The 25,978-nt window shown below is 41.8% G+C and overlaps 1 protein-coding gene across 4 annotated transcripts in view; it reads right to left on the reverse strand.

The window, feature by feature from the left end:
* Window positions 1-1,313: 1,313 nt before the first annotated feature.
* The window catches only part of CPEB2 (cytoplasmic polyadenylation element binding protein 2), a 58,813-nt gene continuing 34,148 nt past the window's right edge, over window positions 1,314-25,978 (reverse strand). For 2 of the 4 annotated variants that reach the window (XM_072126066.1, XM_072126065.1), the window contains exons 5-11: window positions 20,648-20,671; window positions 7,735-7,905; window positions 7,547-7,636; window positions 5,747-5,865; window positions 4,208-4,322; window positions 3,075-3,256; window positions 1,314-1,725 (exon numbers count right to left, since the gene is read on the reverse strand). In XM_072126066.1, the coding sequence (XP_071982167.1) occupies window positions 1,498-1,725; window positions 3,075-3,256; window positions 4,208-4,322; window positions 5,747-5,865; window positions 7,547-7,636; window positions 7,735-7,905; window positions 20,648-20,671 (929 nt within the window). In that variant the 3' untranslated portion in view covers window positions 1,314-1,497. The remainder of the gene's footprint in view (window positions 1,726-3,074; window positions 3,257-4,207; window positions 4,323-5,746; window positions 5,866-7,546; window positions 7,637-7,734; window positions 7,906-20,647; window positions 20,672-25,978) is intronic. The other 2 variants (XM_072126068.1, XM_072126067.1) reach the window with 1 other exon arrangement.

The following is a 25,978-nucleotide window of genomic DNA, read 5'->3' on the forward strand; positions in this document are numbered from 1 at the left end:
TTTTTTAGTCTAAAGCCTCAAACATGTCTTTGTATTATTATTATTATTTATAAGTATAGGTATCAATAAATAACGGGTGGGTTATACATTTGGTGGCTGATTACAAGTGTGCTGGCCATCTTTGGTTTTATTTAAAATAACGGGTGAGATTTTAAAATCGGGCAGAGAAAATTATGGTGTTTTTAAGAATTTTTTTTTTAATTCAAAGAAAATTTCGAAAATTTATTTCCAGTTTTTCTCTAGTTCTACTTCACGTCACAAGATTCAGAATCACACACCACGACTATTGCACGGGGATTACAATATTACACCCAAATCCTTGTAAATTGAAGTCCACTACCGACCAGGACACAGAAAATGGCTGCACTTACTATTCTAAAACAATGGTTTTGTGTTTTTTTTTTTCCATATTGTACACATTTAAGGACATCTGTTTAACTCGAATCACAATTCATGCAAATATGCTTTTTTTTTCTTACAAAATGTTGTCATTTTGCTCATGCTACTGTACCTAGTTTCAAAAGAGCTTTTTACTTTAATTTTTTTTTTAGCGTTTTTTTTAATTTTTTTTTAAAGTTTTTCTATCTGCAATACCGTATTTGTGGTTAGTTAATAGTTCCAGTGCATGCATATGGTGTAGACAGGTAGGTAAACATGCATATTTCACATTCTAAAAACTATGGCAGTTTCGGCCATATTGTGCTGCCTGCCTTTAGGTTTTTTTTATGAATTTATTTTTCTGCGAAAAACTTCTCAATCCTGTATAAATAGGTGGCATTACACAACAACACCTATGTAGCAGCAAAGCTAATACAGCTTATGATTAAAAATGTTTAAAAATAGCTAATAAAAATCAGATTATCTGAGGTATTATTTCTTGCAAGTCAAAATGGAGAGCAAAAAAATCAACCCTATATTTTTTTTTTTTTCTTAAAATTTACATTACACACTTAAAATATCAACAATAAAAATAATCTTTTAGTAGCAGACAATGTTTTCCCATTTTTTTTTTTGTATCCTTACTATTAATTGCTACCTTTGGTAAATAACTGGGGCTGATTTTTTTTTTTTTAAGTTAAAAATCCATGTCTAGAAATAAGTGCACACTTCATCTATATAGATATATATATTTATATAGCAGCAGACTGTGTTGCCCCTATGCAGAACATTCCCATATCTAATTTTCAGCATTACATATAAAAAAAAAGGACTTGGAAAAAAAAAAAAATATATATATATATATAAAAAAAAAAATTTTAACATGAAAATATCACAAAGAATTCGTAAGCCTGAGATGTGGAGGGGGGGGGGGGGGTTTTGGTGAAAAAAAAAAAAAAAAACAAGAGGCTTTTAGTGTTTTGGCTGCTGATACAGATGCATGTGTAGAGGACTGGGGTGAGAAGCAGAAGAATGCACTTATTTCTCCTGCGGGTCAGTATCTTTATACACAGTAAGCCGCATGCACCCTTCTCTCAGTGAGTGGTAGACGGGTCGTCTCTAATTCCAGCGGAAGTGGATCTGACGAGGCCGGTCGGCTCCTTCCTTCACCAGCGGCTTGTGGAATTCCCGGCCGGCGCGAGAATGGATGTTCGCCCAACAAAACTCACAGTAATACTGCAGACAGGTGACATTGGCACAGAAAAACGGAGCAAATTTCCCACTACAGCGGGCGCCCTGGCATTCATCGCACATCTGGTCATCCAACACGTATGGCTTCACCTCCACCTGTGATCGGGACATGGACAAAGAACGGATGTTACTCGCCTATTCAAAACCACAAAAAATTTTATTATACGGTCACTACACGCCCCATCCCAAACATTTGGAAGGATTCTAGAATTTTTTTGGAACAGTCAAGTGACGTACATGTTTCTCTCTCCACCCATGGAAGTGAAGGGGAGGATTATGTAAATGTGTGACCAGCTGCTGGATTCATTCCAAAAAATAAGGGACCCTTGCTTTTGTGTCCCCAACCCCAATGCTAGTTGTCCCCCATTTTGTTGATAGGGAATAACATTAAATAATCTGAGTACTGCTTAAAGGGTTTGTCCACTAACAGCAAATAATTGATATTGTTTGTGTAATAAGAAGTGATACAATTTCCATTATAATTTCTGTATCAATTCCTCACAGTTTTCTAGAAGCTTGCCGTCATTCTATTGGAAGCTTCAATGTTTACTTTTCTGTGGATAAAAAAAAACGGTCCCTGGTCATGTGACGTCACACAGGTGCATGTCTCGTTATATCCCTGGTCATGTGATGTCACACAAGTGCACAGGTAGTTATATCCCTGGTCATGTGATGTCACACATGTGCACGGTTCTATATATCCCTGGTCATGTGATGTCACACATGTGCACGGTTCTATATATCCCTGGTCATGTGATGTCACACAGGTGCAAGGGTTGTTATATCCCTGGTCATGCGATGTCACACAGGTAGTTATATCCCTGGTCATGTGATGTCACACATGTGCACGGTTCTTTATATCCCTGGTCATGTGATGTCACACAGGTGCAAGGGTTGTTATATCCCTGGTCATGCGATGTCACACAGGTGTTATATCCCTGGTCATGTGATGTCACACAGGTGCATGGCACAGAGTAATCATAGCTGTGCAATATAATGAGCCTGGAACCTGTGGCACATGACCAGGGATCGGTTCTTAGCCACAGGAAGTAATTAATGAAGCTTGCTGTTGAATGTCAGCAAGCAGAGATCTAGAAAATGGTGCCGAATTGATACAGAAAGTATTTTGGAAAATTGTATATCAATTCCTCACCATTTTCTTGATCTCTGTTTGCTGACATTCAACAGGAAGCTTCATTATTTACTTCCTGTGGATGATAATCATTATATCACACAGCTCTGATGACTTTTTGATACAATGAGCCGTGCACCTGTGTGACCAGGGTCCGGATTGTATCCACAGTTGATTTGAATTGCTTAGTTTTTTTGTTTTTCTAATCCTGGATCACCACTGCTGCCACCGCCATGCGGCAGATTGAGGAGCCCCTGTGACTATATTACTGACTGTAGACTTCAGTTATCCAATTTATTTTACTTGCACCTACCCTTTTATCAATATCGCCATGCTGAAGTTGGACAAACCGAGCGCTGATGGCCGCAATGTAACTCTGTTGATTGGAGAATGCGACTCGTCCGGCCCCTTTCGGATACTTCAGTTCTGGATCTGTATCGATTCCTGCATAGCAAACTCCCCCATAGAGGCGATCCATGATCATAGCCAGTTCCACTATAGGAAAAAGAGAGAGAAACAATGTATCTAATCTTTGGTGGAATCCTCAAGGATTAAGTTTTCAATTCAACTACAGCGCTCCGTCAGGTGAAAAGATGAATTACACCATAATCGTGGATATCTATATATCAAAGTTCCTCAAGAACTGGAGGCTCTGTGTATCTGCTCATCACAGAGGTGGTCATGAAAAGCTTACAGGATTGTGCAGGAGTGTTTAAAGGACGGGAACAATGATTTTCTAATATAGAGACGTATATTCTGTCTTGACAGAGTCTTCCCCAGTTTTGTGGTCGCACATATTAATAGCACGGCTCCACATCACGCTGCATAATTTCTATGTTTAGAGGCTGAGTGGGTGGAAGCAGACAGATCTATCCAGTGCAACATACAACCTTCTATTCCAGACAGATGACAACAATGACATGGAAATGGAGATTTTACTCATATCTGCCTATGCAAATCACAAACAGGTTCAGTCACCAGTAACCAAATAGGTCTCTGAGCAGAAATGCTCTATTAATCTACCGTATCCCGCGGAGGTCACAAACCATGTCGGAAAGATTAAAGGAATAATTCTGGAATTTTTCAAAGTGATATTTTCCATTCCTGCAGCTTGATGCTTATAGGGTTTGCAGCATTTTCCCATCTACCAAGCACAATGCTGTACACATACATAGTATAACGGCTATTCATGGTATTGCACCCCATTTATCTACTGATGGCAACATTGTAGGTCTGCGGAACAGTAATAGCCATCAAAGGAGCCGTGCAATGACTCCTCGCCGCTGATCACCAGGGCACCAGGTGTAAGACCCTCATTGATCTGATACTGACCACCTTTCCTGCCCCTTACAGGTCACCACAACATACTAGGAGCCTTGGATAACTAGGATAACCCATTGGTTGGAAACCACTGCATAGAATAAGTAACAAATGTTAAACTTGTACCTGCTCTCAGTGGTCTGGGAACACCTCCGACAAATATAGTTTTACGGGGATCAAGTGGCTGTGACCCGTCCATCACAAAGTCGCTGTCACTCAAATTCCAGGGACGAATCTGAACCTATGGCACAGAAAAAGAATAAAGCAAGTTACTACAACAATGCAGTGAATTTGTGACCATAGGTGGCGCCATTGAAACATACTAATATCTATGTAATAACTTGTGTTATGCTGGTGCACTCATGGTGACACAACACGTGATTGCCGCCACTAGTTATCGGCTACTACTAGAGATGAGTGGTCCTGATGCTCGGGTTTAGCCACCTGAACCTGAGATATTGCCGGCTTGGCGGGGCAAACACCCACTCTGGGAAATTGACGCCACTAGCAGGAGGAGTCCATTGACAATCATAGCTATAGTTAGGGGCGTCAATTTGCTGTATTGGCTGCTCAGCTGCTTATCCGGCAAAAAGTCTGGATCAGGCAGCCGAATCCAAATCCAACCATCGGATCTGCTCATCTCTACCTACTATATACTATAACTAATTTAAAAAAAAATAATTTTATATTTTTTTTCCCCCCACAAACAGGATAGGAATAACTTGTAATCCGCAAGGTTCTGACAGCAGGGACCTCTGCTGTTCATGTGAATGGGATCCCCCCAGCATTTAGGATAACGGGGATCCCAATTTCACTAATGTGTGAAGCGCCAGGTCAAACATGCGCCCTGTGCTCCATTCAATTGTAGAGACGCCCATAGATTGCTGTGCACATTGCATTTTGTAAACCTATATGACCCCTTTAATACATACAGATCTGTATAAACCAGATTTATCGTACAGGACAGAATTTACTAAATTAGGCTACAACCCAATGCACACAGGCAGATGAGGCCACTATAAAAGGAAATCATAGATCCAGGCCCTGGGATTGTGCTAATCTTCTTATCCATAGCCTTCTTCTTTCTAAAATCTACTTTTAAAGTTACTGAACCATAAGGGCTGTGGGTGGCATTACCAGTACCCCTCAGATTACCACAGTCACAGTGCCTGGGTCTAAGAGTAAGTATCCCGATTTATCATGATGGAGTTTGTTGGTAAGTTTGCCAAGACATGTATGATTAATACGAGACTGGGCCTCCGGGGCTACAACATCCCTCATCTTGTGTGAATTGTATTTCAGGACCTAGTCAAGACATGAATATCACGTAGCAATGTGTGATACACAGGTCCGATCAGGTCATGACTACTAATGTGTTCCCATATAAGAGATATAGTCATTCTATTATTCTCCTTTTCTAGCAGCTGAACTCGTATTTCAGGTTATAAAGCGTTAAACTCTCCATCTCCTGACAACCATCAATGTTAATCAAACAAAACAAGAAGGTGTCGATCAATATGCACAGACGTGTAGGGTGAAACACAAATACAATCCATCAATACTGAGCTCCGAGCTTGGTGGGGATGTGCTGTATCTCAGGCTCTTGAGTAGATAGATTTCTATACTTTTTGTAATGTGGGGAGGGATTATTATTCCATTACTTACAGGCTTGTCTTTGATGGTGGGGCTAGAGACGCACAGGTAGAGTTTGGAGTCTTCTTCGATGCAGGCCTCAATGAGAGCTTGAACTGAGCTTTCTTCTTGGAAGAGAAGAAATGCGTATCCTGCAGCAAAAAATACACAAACAAATGAATGTAATGTCCGAAAGTAACAAAAATATACAGAAAATATGGAGTAAATAAGAAGTCTATACAAGTGTGAATCATTAATGGGTCCGACCAGCACAAATCACCATAGAGCGGAAAGAGGGAAGAGATCCTAGAATACTGGACCAATGGCCATAGCCAGGATCATCTGTGGGTAGGATGACTGTTCTCAAGAGGTGTCCCACTGAGCCTTTCATTACATATGGTTTAGCAGGATGACTCAAATTGTAAGTCTGACTCTGTAAGGTCCGTGGCACAAATTAGTAGCCCCGGTCTCCCTATGCGGGGTTGTGGAACGTTGACCTGACCTATAGAAGGTTCACTGGGATGACTCCATGAAGCTGACCATCTATCCCTCCAACCCATTGCCACTTGAACAGTAGGACATGGGGCTACAGACAATTTACTAAAATAATCTTACTAAAAGTCAAGTGACTATCAACTACGGTAAGCACCACCCCCTGCAAGGAGATCCCACTTTGAAATTAACTTTTATGGAGGATCATGGGACAGTTTTTTTCTATATGATACCTTCATTCAAAAAATTTGGGTCCCAATGTATTAAGACTGGGGCATTGTATTAAAGGGAACCTGTCACCACATTTTTTTTACAAATACAGCTAGTGACAAGTTCCCATAGAGCCCTATTAACCAACAAACACACTTCTTTTAACTCAAAATAGTTTTATTCAAATCTCCATAAAATCAAAATTGTTATCTTACCTGGCATACAGCCAGATTGAGTGAGTCAGAGGGGACGTGTCCTCCCATCCTCACTCATTTCTACTCCTCCCCATGCCCCATTCTTATTATTCAGCATTTCATGGCATATGACTAGAGAGACATCATCTAAGGTCCTTTACCCACTAACATTTGCTAAATCTTCCCCATGTATGTATCTGATCACATGAAATTTCAGCAGCCTCCATGGAGGCATAGGAAGGAGTGGAAGTCCTATGCAAGGTTTCTGCTCATTACAGGAATAAATCAGTAACCACAAGGTGGAGTAACTCCTTACAGTTTTCTACTAATCCTATAGAGCTCTAGCAGTATCCTCAGGAAGGCTATCCGTTGTGAGACATATCATTCCATAAACTACACCTACCCCTGCAGGAAAAGTAAACATTTGGACAATAATTGTAGTTGACAGTCATAAAAGAGGCTGTGACCGTGTTGTAAATTCAGGCCATGGTGTGTGGATGCCTTTACAAGCCTCCCCGCAGCAGATCCAGCAGCTGTCCTCCAGCCTGAAAGGCCACAAGGATCTGTTATTTATAAACTGAAATGTCTAAAATAAGCCCTAAGTCAGTCACCTCCAGGTTGTTGGGGGATTAGTCAAATAGCGTCTCACAATTGCACCAGTAAGGCTTTTCTCCTGGATGCAAAACATCAAGTTTGCCTTCCAGAGTGAAACCAGAGACAATGGCTTTGTAAGCAGGAGCAGAAAGCCAGAAACACAGAGGAGGCAAAACCTAACAAATGTGTAGGAGGAAGGGCAGATCTTCCGGGAGATAACAAAGACCCCCCTTTAGGATATATTCTCACTGAGATTTTGATTTGGTTTACAAAGAGACAAATAAGCTTCTTTTTTATGAATATATATATTTGAGTATTTATTATTATGTATTCCGATTCTTACCTTTTGGTGGGAAGTAGGATTTGCTTTCCGCCTTATGGGGCCAATCTACTACCAGAGGACCAAAGCGACGGAAACTGGCAGTGATCTCGTCTACGGGGAGAGACAAGTCCAAAATTATTACGTAACATAAACAGAAGAGACTATAAAAAGAGCAATATATTATGTCCCCGACCATAATTGGATCTTACCTTCATCTATATCCGGTGGGAGTCCACCCACAAACACCTTCCTGGAAAAGCGTTCAATCCGCTCCCCGTTCTGATGTCCCGAGTAACAATTGGGTGAATTGAGGACACCGACTTGGTCATTATGGCCGTCGTCAAGCAAGCCATCGTCTATGGGAAAGAGGGAGGAGCGACCTGCGGGAAACGGTGCGGAGCGTTACATGGCTACCGGGAATAAGCAAGGGAAGCCATAACATTTCAGAGAAGTTATCACTTTATTGTTCCAGCATTATATAGTAATGTAGCATATTAAAGTAGCATAATTAATAATAGCATATTATAGTATGTCTCCAATAAAATAATCATCAAGTGTCCCACTGTCAGGTAATCTGAGGAAACCTGTAAGAAACCAGATGGAAAAAAAATAGTGGCCTAATGTTTAAAAAAAAAAGCTAAATAATACTGATATTCCACCTAAAACTCATTTGACCCTGGCAGCCCACTTATGGTTTTATTCTGTTGTTTTGTGAAAAACCCTCAGTTTTCACTAATACAGTGTGTTTTTATTTTGAAAAAAGAATTTTTGTGTTTTTGAATTATGGATGTAAAATATACTTAACTAACTTTCTTTTTAATAATAAAGAATTTTTTGGTCTACAACTCTATAGCCACCTAGTGGTTTATTTATTTGGTGCAGTCTTCGGACAATATTATCTGAGTGACCCAAGTTATTTACTAAGGGCCCGATTCGCGTTTTCCCGACGTGTTACCCGAATATTTCCGATTTGCGCCGATTTCCCCTTAATTGACCCTGGATTTTGCCGCATGCGATCGGATTATGGCGCATCGGCACTGGCATGCATGCGACGGAAATCGGGGGGTGTGGCCGAACGAAAACCTGACGGATTCGGAAAAACCGCCGCATTTAAAACAAAAAAGTGTTGCGGAGCTTGCACTTACCTTCACTAGGAATAGGCTGGTGAACTTGAGCGTGTTCCGATGCTCTTCAGCGCAGCAGCGCCATCTGGTGGACGTCGGAGGAACTGCCTTAATGAATACCGTCCGGACCCAAATCCACCGCAGAGAAAGCGCCGCTGGATCGCGAATGGACCAGGTAAGTAAATCTGCCCCATTGTCTATGGAAGGATTATCTTTTGGATGAAATAATGTTAAAGAGGACCTGTCACCAGATTTTGACCCACCTGACTAACAATGCCTGCTGATAAAGGGATACAAGTCCTCCCCATATCACCTTAAATTAGCTGCTAGTGGGACACTGTACCTTAATTACAGTCATTTTTTCTGATATGCAAATTAACTTTTCTGACTCATCTCTGGCAGCCTGAGAGAGAAGAAGAGTCAGAGATACCAGTGAGCCACGCCCCATTATTCTGACTGACAGCTCTGTTTCTCTTCAAATCACTGCTCTGTCTTCTTGTAGTTAGGGTCTGCTAATATTCAACTACAGACATAGTAAGCTCTATGTACAGATGGGAAATAGTGTGTCAATCTTTTTACATGGTGCCTTGTGTTACATTCATGACATGTGATCAGTGACATCATCGCAGGTCCTTCAGCCTTCTAAGAATAGCAAACTGTACACTATGTATGTGATTACATGAGATCACAGCAGCCTCCATGGAGGATAGAGAGAAGTAGAAGTCCATGGAGGCTGTTGTGACCTCATGTGGTTAGATACATTCATGGGGTACAGTTTGCTATTATTAAGAGTCTAAGGGACCTGAGATGATGTCACTCTGGTCCCATGACATGAACTGTGACCAATAAGGAAGCTTAAGCCATGGGGAGTATTAGATGGGACGGGTCGGCCGAGCAGGACACGCCCCCCCCCCCCTCTGATGCCAGGGAATATAAGATAAAAGGTGATTTCTGTGGATGTAAGCCAAACAATTTTTAGCTTAAAGAGGGGGTTTAGTCAGTTAATAGAGCTCTATAGGAACCAGTCACTCGCTGTATATGTGCAAATGTGCTTTAACCACAGATTTCACTTTTAAACTCCAGACCCTGCCTCTGTGAGCTCACACAAGTCAGCATTAGGCCCAGTTCACACCTGTATTAGGGGAATTCTGTGAAACTTTCAGTTATGTTTCCTGGTATTCCGTGGAAAGCAAAGAGGGGGGGGGGGGGGGACCTGGAACGATATGTTCTCTTTTCTGTAATTAACTATGCAAATTGAAATGGAAACATTGTCTAACTCAGAAGTGAACTTAGTTTAATTCCATCGATTCTTGATTTTGTACCGGATTGTACTGTGGAAAATATGAGGCACTCTCAAATACTTTCCGAAAAACTATTTGTATTATAACATGCGACCAACCTGTAGTGTAGAAACTCTGAAGCAAATATTTTAAATGTAAACATGGGACCATTACTAATATATTCAATAGTGTTTCAGATTTGTAAACTTGTCTGGACTCAAAAATTGGACAAGGTTTGTGCAAAATATGAAGACCAACTAATCCCAGGACAGGACAAGTCTATCAAGTCAGGATGGACAAAGCCAAGCTATTGTCTTGGACCTTTAAAGGAACGGGTCACAGGTGATTCATTGAATTATACCTTGTGCAGGGCCTGAAGGGCGGAGCAGGACTCCAGGCTCTAGGAATACAATGAGAAGGAGTCCTGCTCCTCCCTTGAGGCCCCGTACCTTGTATTATTCAGTGAATTGCAGTAGCTTTGACTGGAGTGTTCCTTGAAGATTGTACTTCGTATGATTTAGGACTGTGTGTTTGGGTTAGATTAGTTAAATGCATTTTGACCCAGCGCTTACTAGATACAAGAACTATGTAAATGGGGGGGGCTCTGTATATCTCCAGATAACCAGTGGTATTAGACCCTTCCTTGTATAACCATATAGGATTGTAGGCAGTAGATAAGATGGTTTTGCACACTGGGCAGCTCGATGCTGAGGCGAGCTAAACATTGCGGGTCATTCCATAAAAAGGTTAACAAACCAATAATGAAAAAGCAATGACAGCAGCCGCTTTACAGCCCTCAATTCCATCTAGCAGGAGGCTTCATCACATTAAATCAGGAGGGACCCGTATAGTCCAAAGGAGGCCATAAATCACCGCTTCCAAATACTGCTGTGCTGCAGGAGTATAATAAATGCCACCGTAACGTTGTAACCTGTCAGGAGATTTTGTGGGGGTGAGGGTTCCCACCGGAATGATGAATTACGCTGCGGTCAATTATATAGAAGGGCATTTTATGTTACGGGAAATGCTGGGTGAAAATTTTACAAGAAGATTCGCCATACGTCAGCTTGCTAAAGGTGAAAGATGACCGGAGAGGTATTTGGTATATCATTTTGTAAGCGTTACAGACCAAACAGAAAAATAATGAAGTTCAGTCCTGGAAAGAGAAGTTACATTTCCAGCACCTGTAGCCACCACTAGAGGGAGCTTACTGCATACATTAATATAATGAATTCTACCACGTGGGATGTGGTCCGCTCAATCTTTAGATTTTGTTGTGTTCATCTAAAACATGTATTTCTATTTTCACCTTTTGTTTTAGGAATCACAATCCTGCTGGTTTTATATGACCGTAACCTTCAATGTTACTTCTTTACCAAAACATCATAACGTGAAATTACCCCTCCCACATAACTTAAAGAGGACCTGTCACCCATAATTTCGGTACTAGAAGCTGCTTACTAAAGTGAGCAGCTCCTAGTGCTTGAACAAACGCCGCAGTGTTAGAAGGTTTGCGTTACCAGGAACCTCCGGTAACGCTATCTATCACTGCAGCGGAGTACAATGTAAACATCGGACCGGTCCGATGTATTCATGAGGGGGCAGGGTTGGGGTGTGGTTAGGGGTGGTGACTGCCCCATTATGCGAGGCAGTCACAGCCAGCCCATGGAGCGAGCGGGGCGGTCCGACTATTACATTGTACTTCGCCGTAGTGTTTGATAGCGTTACTGGAGATTTCCGGTAATGCCATCACTCTAACACTGCGGCGTTTGTTCAAGCACTAGGAGCTGCTTACTTTAGTAAGCCGAAATTATGGGTGACAGGTCCGCTTTAAGAGGTCAGATATTAAACAGCAATTGTCCTCCGTTTATAGTCTGGCCTAATTGGGAGCCTTTAAAGGGGCCGCCCGATCCTTTTTTTAATCTGAGGCTGGAATGTAAAGCACTTGCACACATCTTAACCTGAAACAAGTTTTTATTATGGCCATTTGTCTGGAAGCTTTAAGTGAAGCAGATGGGGCTAGAATTACAGAGCGCGGACCCTCCGCTGCACATTCTCACTGTGAACGACTTACCAGCTGTAGGGAGGAGAATACTTTCCTTAGCAAGTGTCTAATGCCTGAAAAACATTTTCTGCTAAATTTATAACCCAGAAGGCGGCGTAAACACGTATGGAGCAAGCGAAGGCTGGATGTGTGACCCAAGAGCGTGGAGGCGCGAGGCTCTGTGGTTTCTGTGTTTTGTAGCATCTCCACCAGAGAGGTCAGTCCCTGGCTCCAAGGACATGGAGATCACACGTAGCAAGGATGAGCAATGTCCTCATTTCTTGGTAGGACAGGGAGAATGCTATTTTGTGATGACGCAAGGACGTGATTTGTAAGCTCACACAATATGCAGATTTTTGAGAATTTACACGTGAAAAATAGGCAAGAGGCGCCAAGTTTATAAAATAAAGCACAACATTCACCAACAAAGGCGACGTGATTTAAATCAGATCACTTAAAGAGAACCCGTCAGGCAAAATAACCCCCCTAAACTAAATATATTTTCATAAACTGCCATTAGAGAGCATTGCCTCTATCCCTTCATTGTCCCTCTACATGCCTGTAAACCTAAGCAATGAGGTCCTGAAACTGTATGCAAATGACCTGTGAGATGTCCAATGAGTCATTAGCATATTCAAGCTGTCCAGCTTATTCATGAGTGGGTGGTACAGCCACACCCCCAGTGCTTGACTGACAGCTTGTATAATGGTGTAATGGCTGCTCCATGTGCTTCCTGGTGCTGGCGCCCCCTACAGCCTTTGTGTATAGGAGAGATACAACAGCTCCAGGCGGCCATGTTATAGCAGAACATGTCAGGTAATTGTGTAGCTGATGTCTGTGTCTCTCACATGTGTATAGCAGAACATGTCAGGTACTTGTGTAGCTGATGTCTGTGTCTCTCACATGTGTATAGCAGAACATGTCAGGTACTTGTGTAGCTGATGTCTGTGTCTCTTACATGTGTATTAGGAGGATGCAGCATGTCAGCAGATAAAGCACAGACACTAGAAATGCTTAACATTACACACAGACCTGAGCAGGGGGAGGAGAGGGGAGGGGTAACAGGAGTGACATCACTGCCTCTGGCCATGTGACCAGCCTCATTTACATAATAAAGAAAAGATGATTTTGCAATGATTAATGTATGAAATGACTAGATCAAGGCTGAGATGGATCCTTGTGAGCTGCTCCAACAGGTAGTGGTGACAGAAATAGTGACACAGACCTGATGACAGGTGTCCTTTTAAGGGCATTTACCATCAGTTTGACTGGTGGTAGGTATCCAGCATTATATGCCTGGAATAGCCTTTAGTACATAAAACAAAGGGCATATTTGCTCCTAAAATGACTTAAAGAGAACCTGTCACCACATTATTCACAAATACAGCTAGTGGCAGGTTCCCATAGAGCCCTAGTAACTAACTGACAGCCTTCTTTTAGCTAAAAATTGTTCCCCTCAGATTCCCATATATTCAACTTTATAATTTTACCTTATCTCTAAACTTGTCCATCATGTCTATAGTGAGTCGAGGTAGACGTGGCCTCCTCAGGCTGAATCCAGCAACTCCTCCCCTTGCCATCTCTGCTTGCAACATTAATGTCATGTGACCAGGGTGACATCATTGCAGGTCCTTTAGCCTTCTAACATTATAATACTGTACACCAAGCATATATCTCATGAAATCACAGAAGCCTGCATGGAGAGGAGTAGAAGTCCATGCAGGCTGCTGTGATTTTTTAATGTGGTCAGATATACGCATGGGGTACAGTTTGCTAATATTAATAGTCTAAAGGCCCTGTGATGTTGTCACCGTGGTCACATGCCATTAGGTCACGCCCCTCAACTCTCTCTAAAGATGCATTGATTGACAAGTTTATAACTCTGATTTTGTGGGGATCTGAATTTGTAGCTAAAAGAAGGAGGTCAGGTAGTTACTAGGGCTCCATAGGAACCTGCCACTAGCTGTATTTATTTAATTTATGCACGCCCCCTCGTTGTAATCCGGCCAAGGAGCCAGGAGCTGATGATGTCAGAGGGCCAGGCATGGAGAGATAGGGCTGTGCGCTATCCTAGCTCCTCGGCCAGGAGCAGGAGGTACTGTTGCAAGGGGAAAGGGGGTGTGCAGAAATTAAAACCTGGGAAAGACGAGAGGCACTCAGGCGATGTCAGCCTGAGAGCCACCGGTTAATTTACATATTTTTTAATGTCTTACGAGCAAATATGCCCTTTCTTTATGCTCTAAAGAAACGAGTAAGTCAAACTGATGGTAGATGTCCTTTAAACGCTAAAAGAGATTATTTAAAGTAAATCAAATTCCATCATAATAAACCAGGAACACTTGCTCACAGATCCAGGTACCGTGAGCTAATGAGCCAAAAGGGCTCTCAGGGGTGTTACCAGAGGCCGTCTGTGCTGTAATATCGCAGGCTGTTTTTTGTTAAAAAACTTTATATTTGATTTTCTTAAAAGAAAAAAAAACTAATAATAATAATAATAATAATAATAATAATTAAATGAACAAAAAGAACAAATGGCAATAGCAAGACATGGACAAGTTGTTTGTCCAATACAACATACTGCAATATTCTGTCTACAAGTGCAAGTTTGTAACATCCATAGCCTTTGTGCACAGGGAAAGGATGTGGATACTTCACCCTAAGGGTGATGCCACACATGGCGTTTTGAAACAGTTTTTGGTCCGTTTTTAAGCAGTCCGCTTTTAAGCAGTCCGTTAAAAACCGCATGTGTTATAAAACGCATGCGGTTTTTGGAAACGCATCCGTTTTTGTCCGTTTTTAATTGCGCAAATTTGGAAACCTGTCAAAAACAGATGCGTTTTCAAAAAACACATGCATTTGTAAAAAAACGGATGCGAATTTAACGCATGCGTTTTTTAACGGACTCCTTAAAAACTGACCAAAAAAGGGTTCAAAACGCCATGTGTGGCATCACCCTTAGTGTCAGCATTGCCAGAATTTCTGGGGGATGGATATCATGCCAAAAATAAAGTTACAATCAGTGACTCTCAACGTTGTACTTCTGAGGATTCCTATATTGTATATCACAAGCTTTTACTCTGTCTCACCCCCTGCTCCCTCAGCATGGAGGAGCTTTGGCTCATTAGCATAATTATAAAAGTTGATTTTAGAAGGAAGGAGACCATGGAAGATTACCACAGTCACGGTGCCTGGATCTATGAGTTATGTCCCTGGTTTATCAGGATGGATTTCAATGCTAGTCAAATCTCCTCTTCTCAGCTGTTGTATTGCATTTCAAAAACGCAATGTAAACGCCACGTGTGAACACAGCCCAAGAATCAATACAAGTATGGAAATCACAGGAAGACATCATATTAGTTTGCACTTACATGCTGTGTCATTGCCCCTCAGAAGTATATGGAGGAACAGTGATATACCTACTTATATATAGCTACTTATTAGCACGTGTGCTCCACGCTCCAGACGGGGTGACATTTGCCCGCCAGCTGCTTTTTGTTCCCAATTACATTTCTAAGGGGTGATCAGACATTCCTCCAAGCTCCCTTGACTGAACAATTTCTATACTGAGATTTATTTTGAAGGATGAAACATCCTAAAAATGTTGAAGCGGTGAAGAATACGTCTAATGTGGGTACACAGCGATGTGCACTGGCCAGTATAGGGTCTCAAAATGGACATCAAAGGGCCTACGTTAAAGGGGTTGACCAATATCACACAATCTTTGGGTACACGGTTCTAAAAGGGTCACCCATATAATACTTATCCTGGTAAAGTTTGTGTAAGGACTGGTGGGTCATGTGACCCCTGTGCAGCAGGATAGTCTTCCTGTGACATCCAGTGTCCTGCTACCTTCTTGCAGAAAGAGGGGCCAGTGCAGTCATTACTCTATGCGCCTCCCCTCCGTGATAACCTATATTAGGCGCGTTCATAAAGTAATAAATGGACTCCCACCTTCGTCCACCGAAAACTAGCAGGTCACAGGACATCACAGGAAGTCCTGGTGTCTGGGTGTCACGTGACCTACCCTCCCTGGTAGTTCAATGGAAACTTTAACAGGGTAAGGCCTCATTTCCACAGCCGTGCACTTACCCAAACCTGATCCCAGGTGAGCACAGAGCCGGGAGGAGGAGGTGGGAGGGGTGAGCACACTTAACCCCTCCTCCTTCCATAGGTATATGAGCGGCCGGTCGATGCTATCACGGTGCTCTGCAGGCCGTGATCTAGTCACAGATAATAGGACCAGATCACGGCCTCAACAATAGCCGTCTGAATGAGGCCCAAGTACAATATGAGTGACCCTATTAGGTTCTTATACTTACCCAGGTAAAATTTTGCAATAGTGGCCAAACCCTTTAATGTAGAGGTCATTGGGATATGGAAGAATCCTTAAATTGATGTTGTAGAAAAAATAGAAAACACTTGGAAAGATCCCACTTGAGCTGCTGCAGAACCTCATTTAACTGGAGATGTGTATGTTGATGTTCTGCAGCAGCTGAGGTCTGCATTATCTTGGAGTAGGAGCTTCCTATACAAGTGATCTGTAATAAGCTGCTACTACAGGAATAGATAAGCAGCGCCTGTGTGACGCTGCTCTCCTGTGTATAATCAGGCTATGAGTCAGCGCATGGAAAACAGATAGAAAGAATAGTAAGAGTCCAGTTACGATTTCTTGGAAAACATAAGACAGCGGTTCTAGGGATTGCGTTAGACGTCCCTTGTGTTCAGTGCCACACGGGAGGCCATGACGTAGATCTGCTGGGTTATGGGAGAGATACTGACCATATGTCCTCTCAATAACACCAGCCTTGGCCCAGCAGCCATGACGGATGACTGCAGAGTGTTTTATTAGGACCTTACAAAGGTCACGGCACATGTCGGAGCTATTTCCACACAGTCACTCGCTGTTCCCCCATCTCTGGATGACTGGACACATTTCTAATCACATTTCGTCAGAATGAACAAACCCAGAATTCACAGGTAAATTCTGTAAAATCTGCTTTCTGGACGGGGGAAGGAGGGCAAGATTGTGAAACGTGTGGGTGAGACGTCCGTGAGCGACTGTCTAACACCACGTACAATTATATAGGAAAGTGGAAGTATGGCGAGCACGCGGCAGCGCGCGGGGAGAGGAGGAGGTAAGCGCTGCTCACCCCGCCCCTCTCCATAGGGATATATGGCGAACGGCGCAATATGCCTTGAAAAAATAGGACATGTCCTATCTTTTCACGCGGTACGGAGTGGTACGGTGCCGCACCTTTACGCTTCCATAGGGCACCGTGCTCCCATTGCAGTCTATGGGGGGGAGGGGCGTAGATCGGCCGTATATACGTCCCCCATGCGGGAGTGTGAATTTAGCCTTTGCTTTGATATATTGTTCACTGTTAAATGGGTTTCCTATTACTGTGCTAGCGCTGCCTCATGCCACACACATAGGCCACATTTATCACAAGTAGTGCACAACTATGTGAGTATGTGCAGGTTGCCTTACTAATGTGAAGGGTGCACGAGATTATTGAAAACTGGAGCACAGCATTCATGAATCTGGCGCCCCCTGCACTGCTGGGGAGGTGTGCAGCATCTTTTTTTTGGTGAACCTTTAACAGAGCATGTGACACAATTATGTCTAGTCGCAGTAATAATGGTGACGCTCGGTCCAAAATGCCCCTTTGGGTGAAGTATTTTGTGGCGCGGTGGACGTGGTTTTTAGTGCAAACACTTTAATAAATGTGAGCCACTTTGTACTAAAATCCTAGCAAAAAGCTATACTGTAGTATACTGAGACATTACTAGGTGTAATATGTTAAGGGTCCAAATATCTTTAATCTGCATTTATCCCTGTACTGTGACATCACTGTGTGCATTATCCCTGTACAGTAACATCACTGTGTGCATTATCCCTGTACAGTAACATCACTGTGTGTATTATCCCTGTACTGTGACATCACTGTGTGTATTGTCCCTGTACTGTGACATCACTGTGTGTATTGTCCCTGTACTGTGACATCTCTGTGTGCATTATCCCTGTACTGTGACATCACTGTGTGCATTATCCCTGTACTGTGACATCACTGTGTGTATTATCCCTGTACTGTGACATCACTGTGTGTATTATCGCTGTACTGTGACATCACTGTGTGTATTATCCCTGTACTGTGACATCACTGTGTGTATTATCAATGTATTGTGACATCACTGTGCGTATTATATCTCTGTACTGTGACATCACTGTGTGCATTATCCATGTACTGTGACATCACTGTGTGCATTATCCCTGTACTGTGACATCACTGTGTGTATTATCAATGTACTGTGACATCACTGTGTGTATTATCGCTGTACTGTGACATCACTGTGTGTATTATCCCTGTACTGTGACATCACTGTGTGCATTATCCCTGTACTGTGACATCACTGTGTGTATTATCAATGTACTGTGACATCACTGTGTGTATTATCAATGTACTGTGACATCACTGTGCGTATTATCTCTGTACTGTGACATCACTGTGCATATTATATCTCTGTACTGTGACATCACTGTGCGTATTATATCTCTGTACTGTGACATCACTGTGCGTATTATATCTCTGTACTGTGCCATCACTGTGTGTATTATATCTCTGTACTGTGCCATCACTGTGTGTATTATATCTCTGTACTGTAACATCACTGTGTGTATTATCCCTGTACAGTAACATCACTGTGTGCATTATCCCTGTACTGTGACATCACTGTGTGTATTATCCCTGTACTGTGACATCACTGTGTGTATTATCCCTGTACTGTGACATCATTGTGAGTATTATCCCTGTACTGTGACATCACTGTGTGTATTATCCCTGTACTGTGACATCACTGTGTGTATTATCCCTGTACTGTGACATCACTGTGTGTATTATCCCTGTACTGTGACATCACTGTGTGTATTATCCCTGTACTGTGACATCACTGTGTGTATTATCAATGTACTGTGACATCACTGTGTGTATTATCAATGTACTGTGACATCACTGTGCATATTATATCTCTGTACTGTGACATCACTGTGTGTATTATATCTCTGTACTGTGACATCACTGTGCGTATTATATCTCTGTACTGTAACATCACTGTGTGTATTATCCCTGTACTGTGACATCACTGTGTGGATTATCCCTGTACTGTGACATCACTGTGTGGATTATCAATGTACTGTGACATCATTATGAGTATTATCCCTGTACTGTGACATCACTGTGTGTATTATCAATGTACTGTGACATCACTGTGTGTATTATCGCTGTACTGTGACATCACTGTGTGTATTATCCCTGTACTGTGACATCACTGTGTGTATTATCAATGTATTGTGACATCACTGTGCGTATTATATCTCTGTACTGTGACATCACTGTGTGCATTATCCATGTACTGTGACATCACTGTGTGCATTATCCCTGTACTGTGACATCACTGTGTGTATTATCAATGTACTGTGACATCACTGTGTGTATTATCAATGTACTGTGACATCACTGTGCGTATTATCTCTGTACTGTGACATCACTGTGCATATTATATCTCTGTACTGTGACATCACTGTGCGTATTATATCTCTGTACTGTGCCATCACTGTGTGTATTATATCTCTGTACTGTAACATCACTGTGTGTATTATCCCTGTACAGTAACATCACTGTGTGCATTATCCCTGTACTGTGACATCACTGTGTGTATTATCCCTGTACTGTGACATCACTGTGTGTATTATCCCTGTACTGTGACATCACTGTGTGTATTATCCCTGTACTGTGACATCATTGTGAGTATTATCCCTGTACTGTGACATCACTGTGTGTATTATCCCTGTACTGTGACATCACTGTGTGTATTATCCCTGTACTGTGACATCACTATGTGTATTATCCTGTACTGTGACATCACTGTGTGTATTATCAATGTACTGTGACATCACTGTGTGTATTATCAATGTACTGTGACATCACTGTGCATATTATATCTCTGTACTGTGACATCACTGTGTGTATTATATCTCTGTACTGTGACATCACTGTGCGTATTATATCTCTGTACTGTAACATCACTGTGTGTATTATCCCTGTACTGTGACATCACTGTGTGGATTATCCCTGTACTGTGACATCACTGTGTGGATTATCCATGTAGTGTGACATCACTGTGTGGATTATCCCTGTAGTGTGACATCACTGTGTGGATTATCCCTGTACTGTGACATCACTGTGTGTATTATCCCTGTACTGTGACATCATTATGAGTATTATCCCTGTACTGTGACATCATTGTGAGTATTATCTCTGTACTGTGACATCACTATGTGTATTATCCCTGTACTGTGACATCACTATGTGTATTATCCTGTACTGTGACATCACTGTGTGTATTATCCCTGTACTGTGACATCATTGTGAGTATTATCCCTGTTCTGTGACATCACTGTGTTTAGACAGGTCTTATTACCCTAACATCGTAAATGATGAGATCATCACATGATCGGCTTTATGTGAAGTAATCAGTATCTACATTACTTATAACATATGAATCATATATAAGGTATATCCGGAATGATTGAGGATAGGATGAGGTGGTAATCAACATTGACAAGGGAACAATCATTGTTAATTTAGCTTTAGTAATAAAGAGATAGATGAATTACCTCGTCTTCTCCCATAACTCCTTGCTGCATGTAAACAAAGGATAACATTGTCAATGTATCGTATAATCATTAAATTCACTGTCCAATAAAAGAATATATGGCACCTTAGACCTCATACCAGACTTAAAGGGGCATTACAGTTATCAATGATCTTGAAAACAGATAGTAGAGATTATGAGAACATTTTATTATCTATGTCAACCAGAAATATACATAATATAATAACAAGTTCTACATTATTGGGAATACGGGTTTATTATTCTATAACTTTATTTCAATGACTTTAGTTCACACATCTGTAATACTGCAAGGCTTTATGGTTATGGTTGCAGTTAAATTGGGATTGAGTCATGCACCACCCGGCCTCTAGGGGCAGCGTTAAGATTTGGTTTTCATACTGTCCGTGGAACAACAATTCTACATTCATAATAAACATTGCTCATGCAGCTCTACCAGACCATTGTAAGATAAAACACATTGGGGGAGATTTATTTGCACCAGGATTCATACCAAAAACCAGTCTAAAATGCCTTGTCAAACATTTACCAAGACCATTTTTGACTAGCATGACAAAAGGGGTGTAACCACTGAAAAGGGGTGTGGCCTTGAGACACACTAAGGGTGATGCCACACATGGCGTTTCGAAACTGTTTTTAAGCAGTCCGTTAAAAACCGCATGCGGTTTTTAAAAATACATGCGTTTTTTGAAAACGCATCCGTTTTTGACCAGTTTTAATTAAGATAATTGGTAAAACCTGTCAAAAACTGATGCGTTTTTTAAAGCATGCGTTTAACAGACTGATAAAAACGGACCAAAAACGGTTTCAAAACGCCATGCGTGACATCACCCTAATAGTGCAAAGTACTCTGCTCTTGCACCCCATGGAATTTGGTACTTTTCGGTGGGGATTGGGACTTGGCAAGATAAAACAATGTGCTACTAAAAACTGGTGCAGGTTATAACCAAAATTTACGTAGAGTGCTGTGCCAGAATTGGTCCTCTTAGTAATTCTGGCACATGCCACAAAACGCGTGGGTCCATACACATTGGCTCCAATGTATTTATTGCTATGTTACACCAAAAAGCATCAAAAACCAAAGACAAAAATAAAAACCACATAAAGAACTGACTAATTTAATCATGAATTAATCAGTGAGTCACTACTTCTTAAGTACCGTATATACTCGAGTATAAGCCGACCCAAGTATAAGCCGAGGCCCCTAATATTAGCACAAAAACCGGGCAAAACCTATATTTTTTTTACTCGAGTATAAGCCGAGTTTGGGTTTTCAGCACATTTTTTTGTGCTGAAAAACTGGGCTTATACTCGAGTATATATGGTAATTAACGTTTCCTGGAAAAAATTTTTTTTAAAAAGGGACGTATCGCATGCTCTCAAGAACATTTTGTCCGTTTGCCACATACAATATAATGGTTGTAATGTTTGACCTTCATCTGAAAAAACTGCAGAAAGACTTCTTCACCCTCGCGCCCATTGTTCGCTCAACAAAAGCCCCTTGTAGCAATAAACAAATCTTCAAACAAATCATAAGAAATTCCATTGTGCGGAAGAGGATAAAGGAAAAGAAAATCCTCATTTATGCAGCCACTAATACAACACAAGGCTTGGACGCACATACATGCAAACTGGAAAGAAACCCCCCCCCCTCCCCTGCAGCATTTCACCGTATACCCCCAGCTCAATCATGCGATACTAGACTGTAATTAATAGCAGGGTCATTTGCATATTTGGTTTTTTTTGTCGCTCTCTTTTTGGCTAAAAATGGTGAAATGAGTTGATACGTTGCTCTCAGGAGAAATATTCTTTATTTGAAAAGGCAAAGATAACAAACTGCACCAAAAAAATAAATAAATGAATAAATAAAAATCACTTGACAATGCAGCAAAATTATAATCTGTCCAAAATTTCCAAAATCGGAGGACAAGGCTGTTGTGTGCAGTTAATTTTTTTGATCCCCTAAACCAAAATAGTGGGTTAGTTTAATTTAAAAATCCTTTTATTGGGGTAGATTACCCCAAAAAGGAAATGCACCATAGACCCTCATGTACCTAGCGGCCGAGCTGCACCATGTATAATTTGTATAATAACCTGCAGACTTTCAGTGGCGGGTTACGTACAAGATAGGTTCTGTAGGTTTGTTCTTAAGTTGAATTTGTATGTAAGTCGGAACTGTATATTTTATAATTGTAGCCCCAGCCAGAACTTTTTTGGTCTCTGTGACAATTGGATTTTAAAAATGTTGGATTGTCATCAGAACCAGGAGTAACAATAAAGCTTCATTACAGACACCTGTGATAACTGTTACAGCTCATTATTGTAGCCTAAGGCTGAAGTACAGTAAATTACCAACACCCAGAGGTCCGTTTGTAACTAGGGGTCGTATGTAAGTCGGGTGTTCTTAAGTAGGGGACCGCCTGTAATTGCAATTATTTCAGGGCCGGTTGGTAGTGTTCTCCTATGATGAACACCTTTGTGAAACCAAAAAGTGGCTTATGTTTACCAAAAGATGTTTTATGCCTGGACTGATAATCTACCAAGCCAGGGCATATTCCGATAACCCTGTGTATTGTATCCCTGACCTGTACCATAAATCAGTTGTTCCCTAAGCAGCCACACTAGCCCCCCAGGACTACAGCTCTGTTCTGTAATGATGATTTGCATGCACAGCTGCATGTATAGATTTGTCTTAATAAACCCTAAGGCCTCATGCACACCACTATGTGCTTCACCTGTGCCGGAACCCGGTGGGGAAGGGATGGTGACTGCTGCTCACTACAACCCTTTCCATAGGAAGCTTATCGGCCACACTGCAAGTCAGGGCAGGAATACGTCCTGCATTATCGATTGTGGTGCAGCCGGGTGACCAGGTGCAATAGACCTTGGCCGTGATCTGACTGCAATAAGTCCCTGTCCCTATGGGGCTCACAATCTAATCAACCTACCAGTATGTTTTGGAGTGTGGGAGGAAACCGGAGGACCCGGAGGAAACCCACGCAAACACAGAGAGAACATACAAACTCTTTGCAGATGTTGACCCTGGGACTTGAACTCAGGTCCCCAGCGCTGCAAGGCTGTAATGCTAACCACTGAGCCACCGTGCTGCCCAATATATGTGGGCCTGTAAAGTTTGAGTACCAGAGTTATTTTTTAGTCCCGCTATGGCACGGGCCAGTCAATAAAAGGCAGTTACACCAGTTTGGCCTCAGTCATCTGATTGGGGGTCTATGGTTACAGTAAATACATGTGATGGGATATAGAATTAGAGTGAAATTTCATTAGATATTTAGAAATCCTGTAAAGTTTGGGTGGTTCCAGTAAACTTTGTTTTTTTGGTTAACTTTAACCCCATTTTGTGCATTTATAATTGACAAAATAATAATAGTAAAAAAAAATAAAAAAAAATTATATTTTATATATTTAAAAAGGCATTATCTGAATTTCATCGAATCTTTTACAATTCAATTTTTAGGACTGTGTGATAACCCAGAATGCAAATGTTTCCAATGTAATACTTTCGTAATTACATGGGAAAGTGATGAGGAATATATAAGTGTGAGTGAAGCATGATCCCACGCCCTCGGTGTCACATGCTGCTTGTATTACACATCCATTCATGTGTGCTCTTATTTTTAGAATTATGTGCCGCATCTGTAACACCATTTCCTGCAGGCACGGGGAGGGGGCGGCACAAATCACAAGACCCAACGTCAGAAGAATGTGTACACAGATGCATCCATCTCTCGTCCAGACAAAATAAATGGGGATGTTGACAAAGCTACAAGGTCAGCCGATTCAGGCCGAGTCTGTTGACAGGAAGTCGATGGCCAAATAACAAGACAAGCAGTTCCAGTCCTACCGACACATTGCCTTGAAGCCTTTCTTATACTCACACACAAGGACGGCCATAACAGTCCACCAGGACCTAACAAATGCCAGCTCTAGCGTCTCTCCTGTATTATAACCTTTACCATAAGCATCTCCTCCCTAGTGGTTAGTTCTTCATCTGTATCTTTACAGTGCACCATTATGTAGGCTATATCATGTACAAATACTGTATAATACCGCTATACAGTGTCACAGCAAGCTTCAAATAGTGCACTACTACGCGCATATAGATGCACTATTATGTAGGTACTGTACTTGTAGGTGCTAAATTATCTCTGGCGCCCCATTCACTGTGTATGTGCTTCCATTTCCTGACGCTATCAAAGTATTGAATGGTACGGCAGGACGCATGCTCAACCTGTCACTTCATTCAATAGGCGAGAAGGGCTCCTTTCTCATGATAAGTCGGGGTTCCAGCAGTCGGACCCCTACCCAATCAGACTATTATCCCCCCGATCCATAGTATATTTGACACACTAATACTTGGCAAACCCACTCAACCAAATTGAAGCAAGTGGTGGACACGTCTTCCTTCTCGTGGCTACACTCAAGGAAAAGATGGATGCGCACGCGCTGGTTTCGCCATGTACAGGAGGCTGCAAGATGTAAATGCGGATTGTAGAAAATACCCCTTCAAGGGCAAATTCAACTCTTCTATATGTGAACACCAGAAGCCATACAATAGCCATACACTGCTTCATACACTTCATCTTTGGATGTCATTACTATGAAGGAAGCCATAGTTCAGCTGTGTGTTGTTTAGAAACAAATAAACCTTCTTTGATTCAGGACGGTTCTTCTGAAAACCAGTTTTCACACTGGAGTGCGGCAATGAAATAGCTACATCGACCTACAAAATGTTGAACTACCCATTAAACAGCAGCAGTGCTGCAGGCAAAACAGCAGTCAGGAGATTTGCATGAAAATTGCCTGGACTCATTTTCGTTCTCAATTATATAACCGTGTTCTTTCCTGAACATAGCCCCGAACCCCTGTCAGGTGAAAAATGATGTCAATGCTGATAGATGGAGGACGAGAGAGGAAAGGCTCTTAATCCCACTTCCCCCCACAGGCCTGTTAGCTTCGCTGGCTATGTTAAGCCTCTGGATTCTAATTGGAGATTTCAAGGTGGATCAGAAAAAAGTATTTCCCAGAACCAAAGTAAAACATCACTTTTTGTTCATGGGGAGCCCCAATTTAGGTGGTTAAGGGCTTAGGAAAGTAAGAAATGCTCTTAGAGAAGTTTACATCGAATAGACATAGTTCCCGATATCCCACCTACTCTGACTTCAGTAAAAATGTATGTAATACCTCACATCTTCAATATCAATGGGTTGGACCTGGAGGACATGTTCAGGGAGGTCAAGGTACACCTCTCCAGCTTTAGTAAAGATCTGCACAGCAGGAAGAACCATACGCGGAC

Source organism: Engystomops pustulosus, chromosome 1, assembly GCF_040894005.1.
Source record: "Engystomops pustulosus chromosome 1, aEngPut4.maternal, whole genome shotgun sequence".
Taxonomy (NCBI): Eukaryota; Metazoa; Chordata; class Amphibia; order Anura; family Leptodactylidae; genus Engystomops; species Engystomops pustulosus.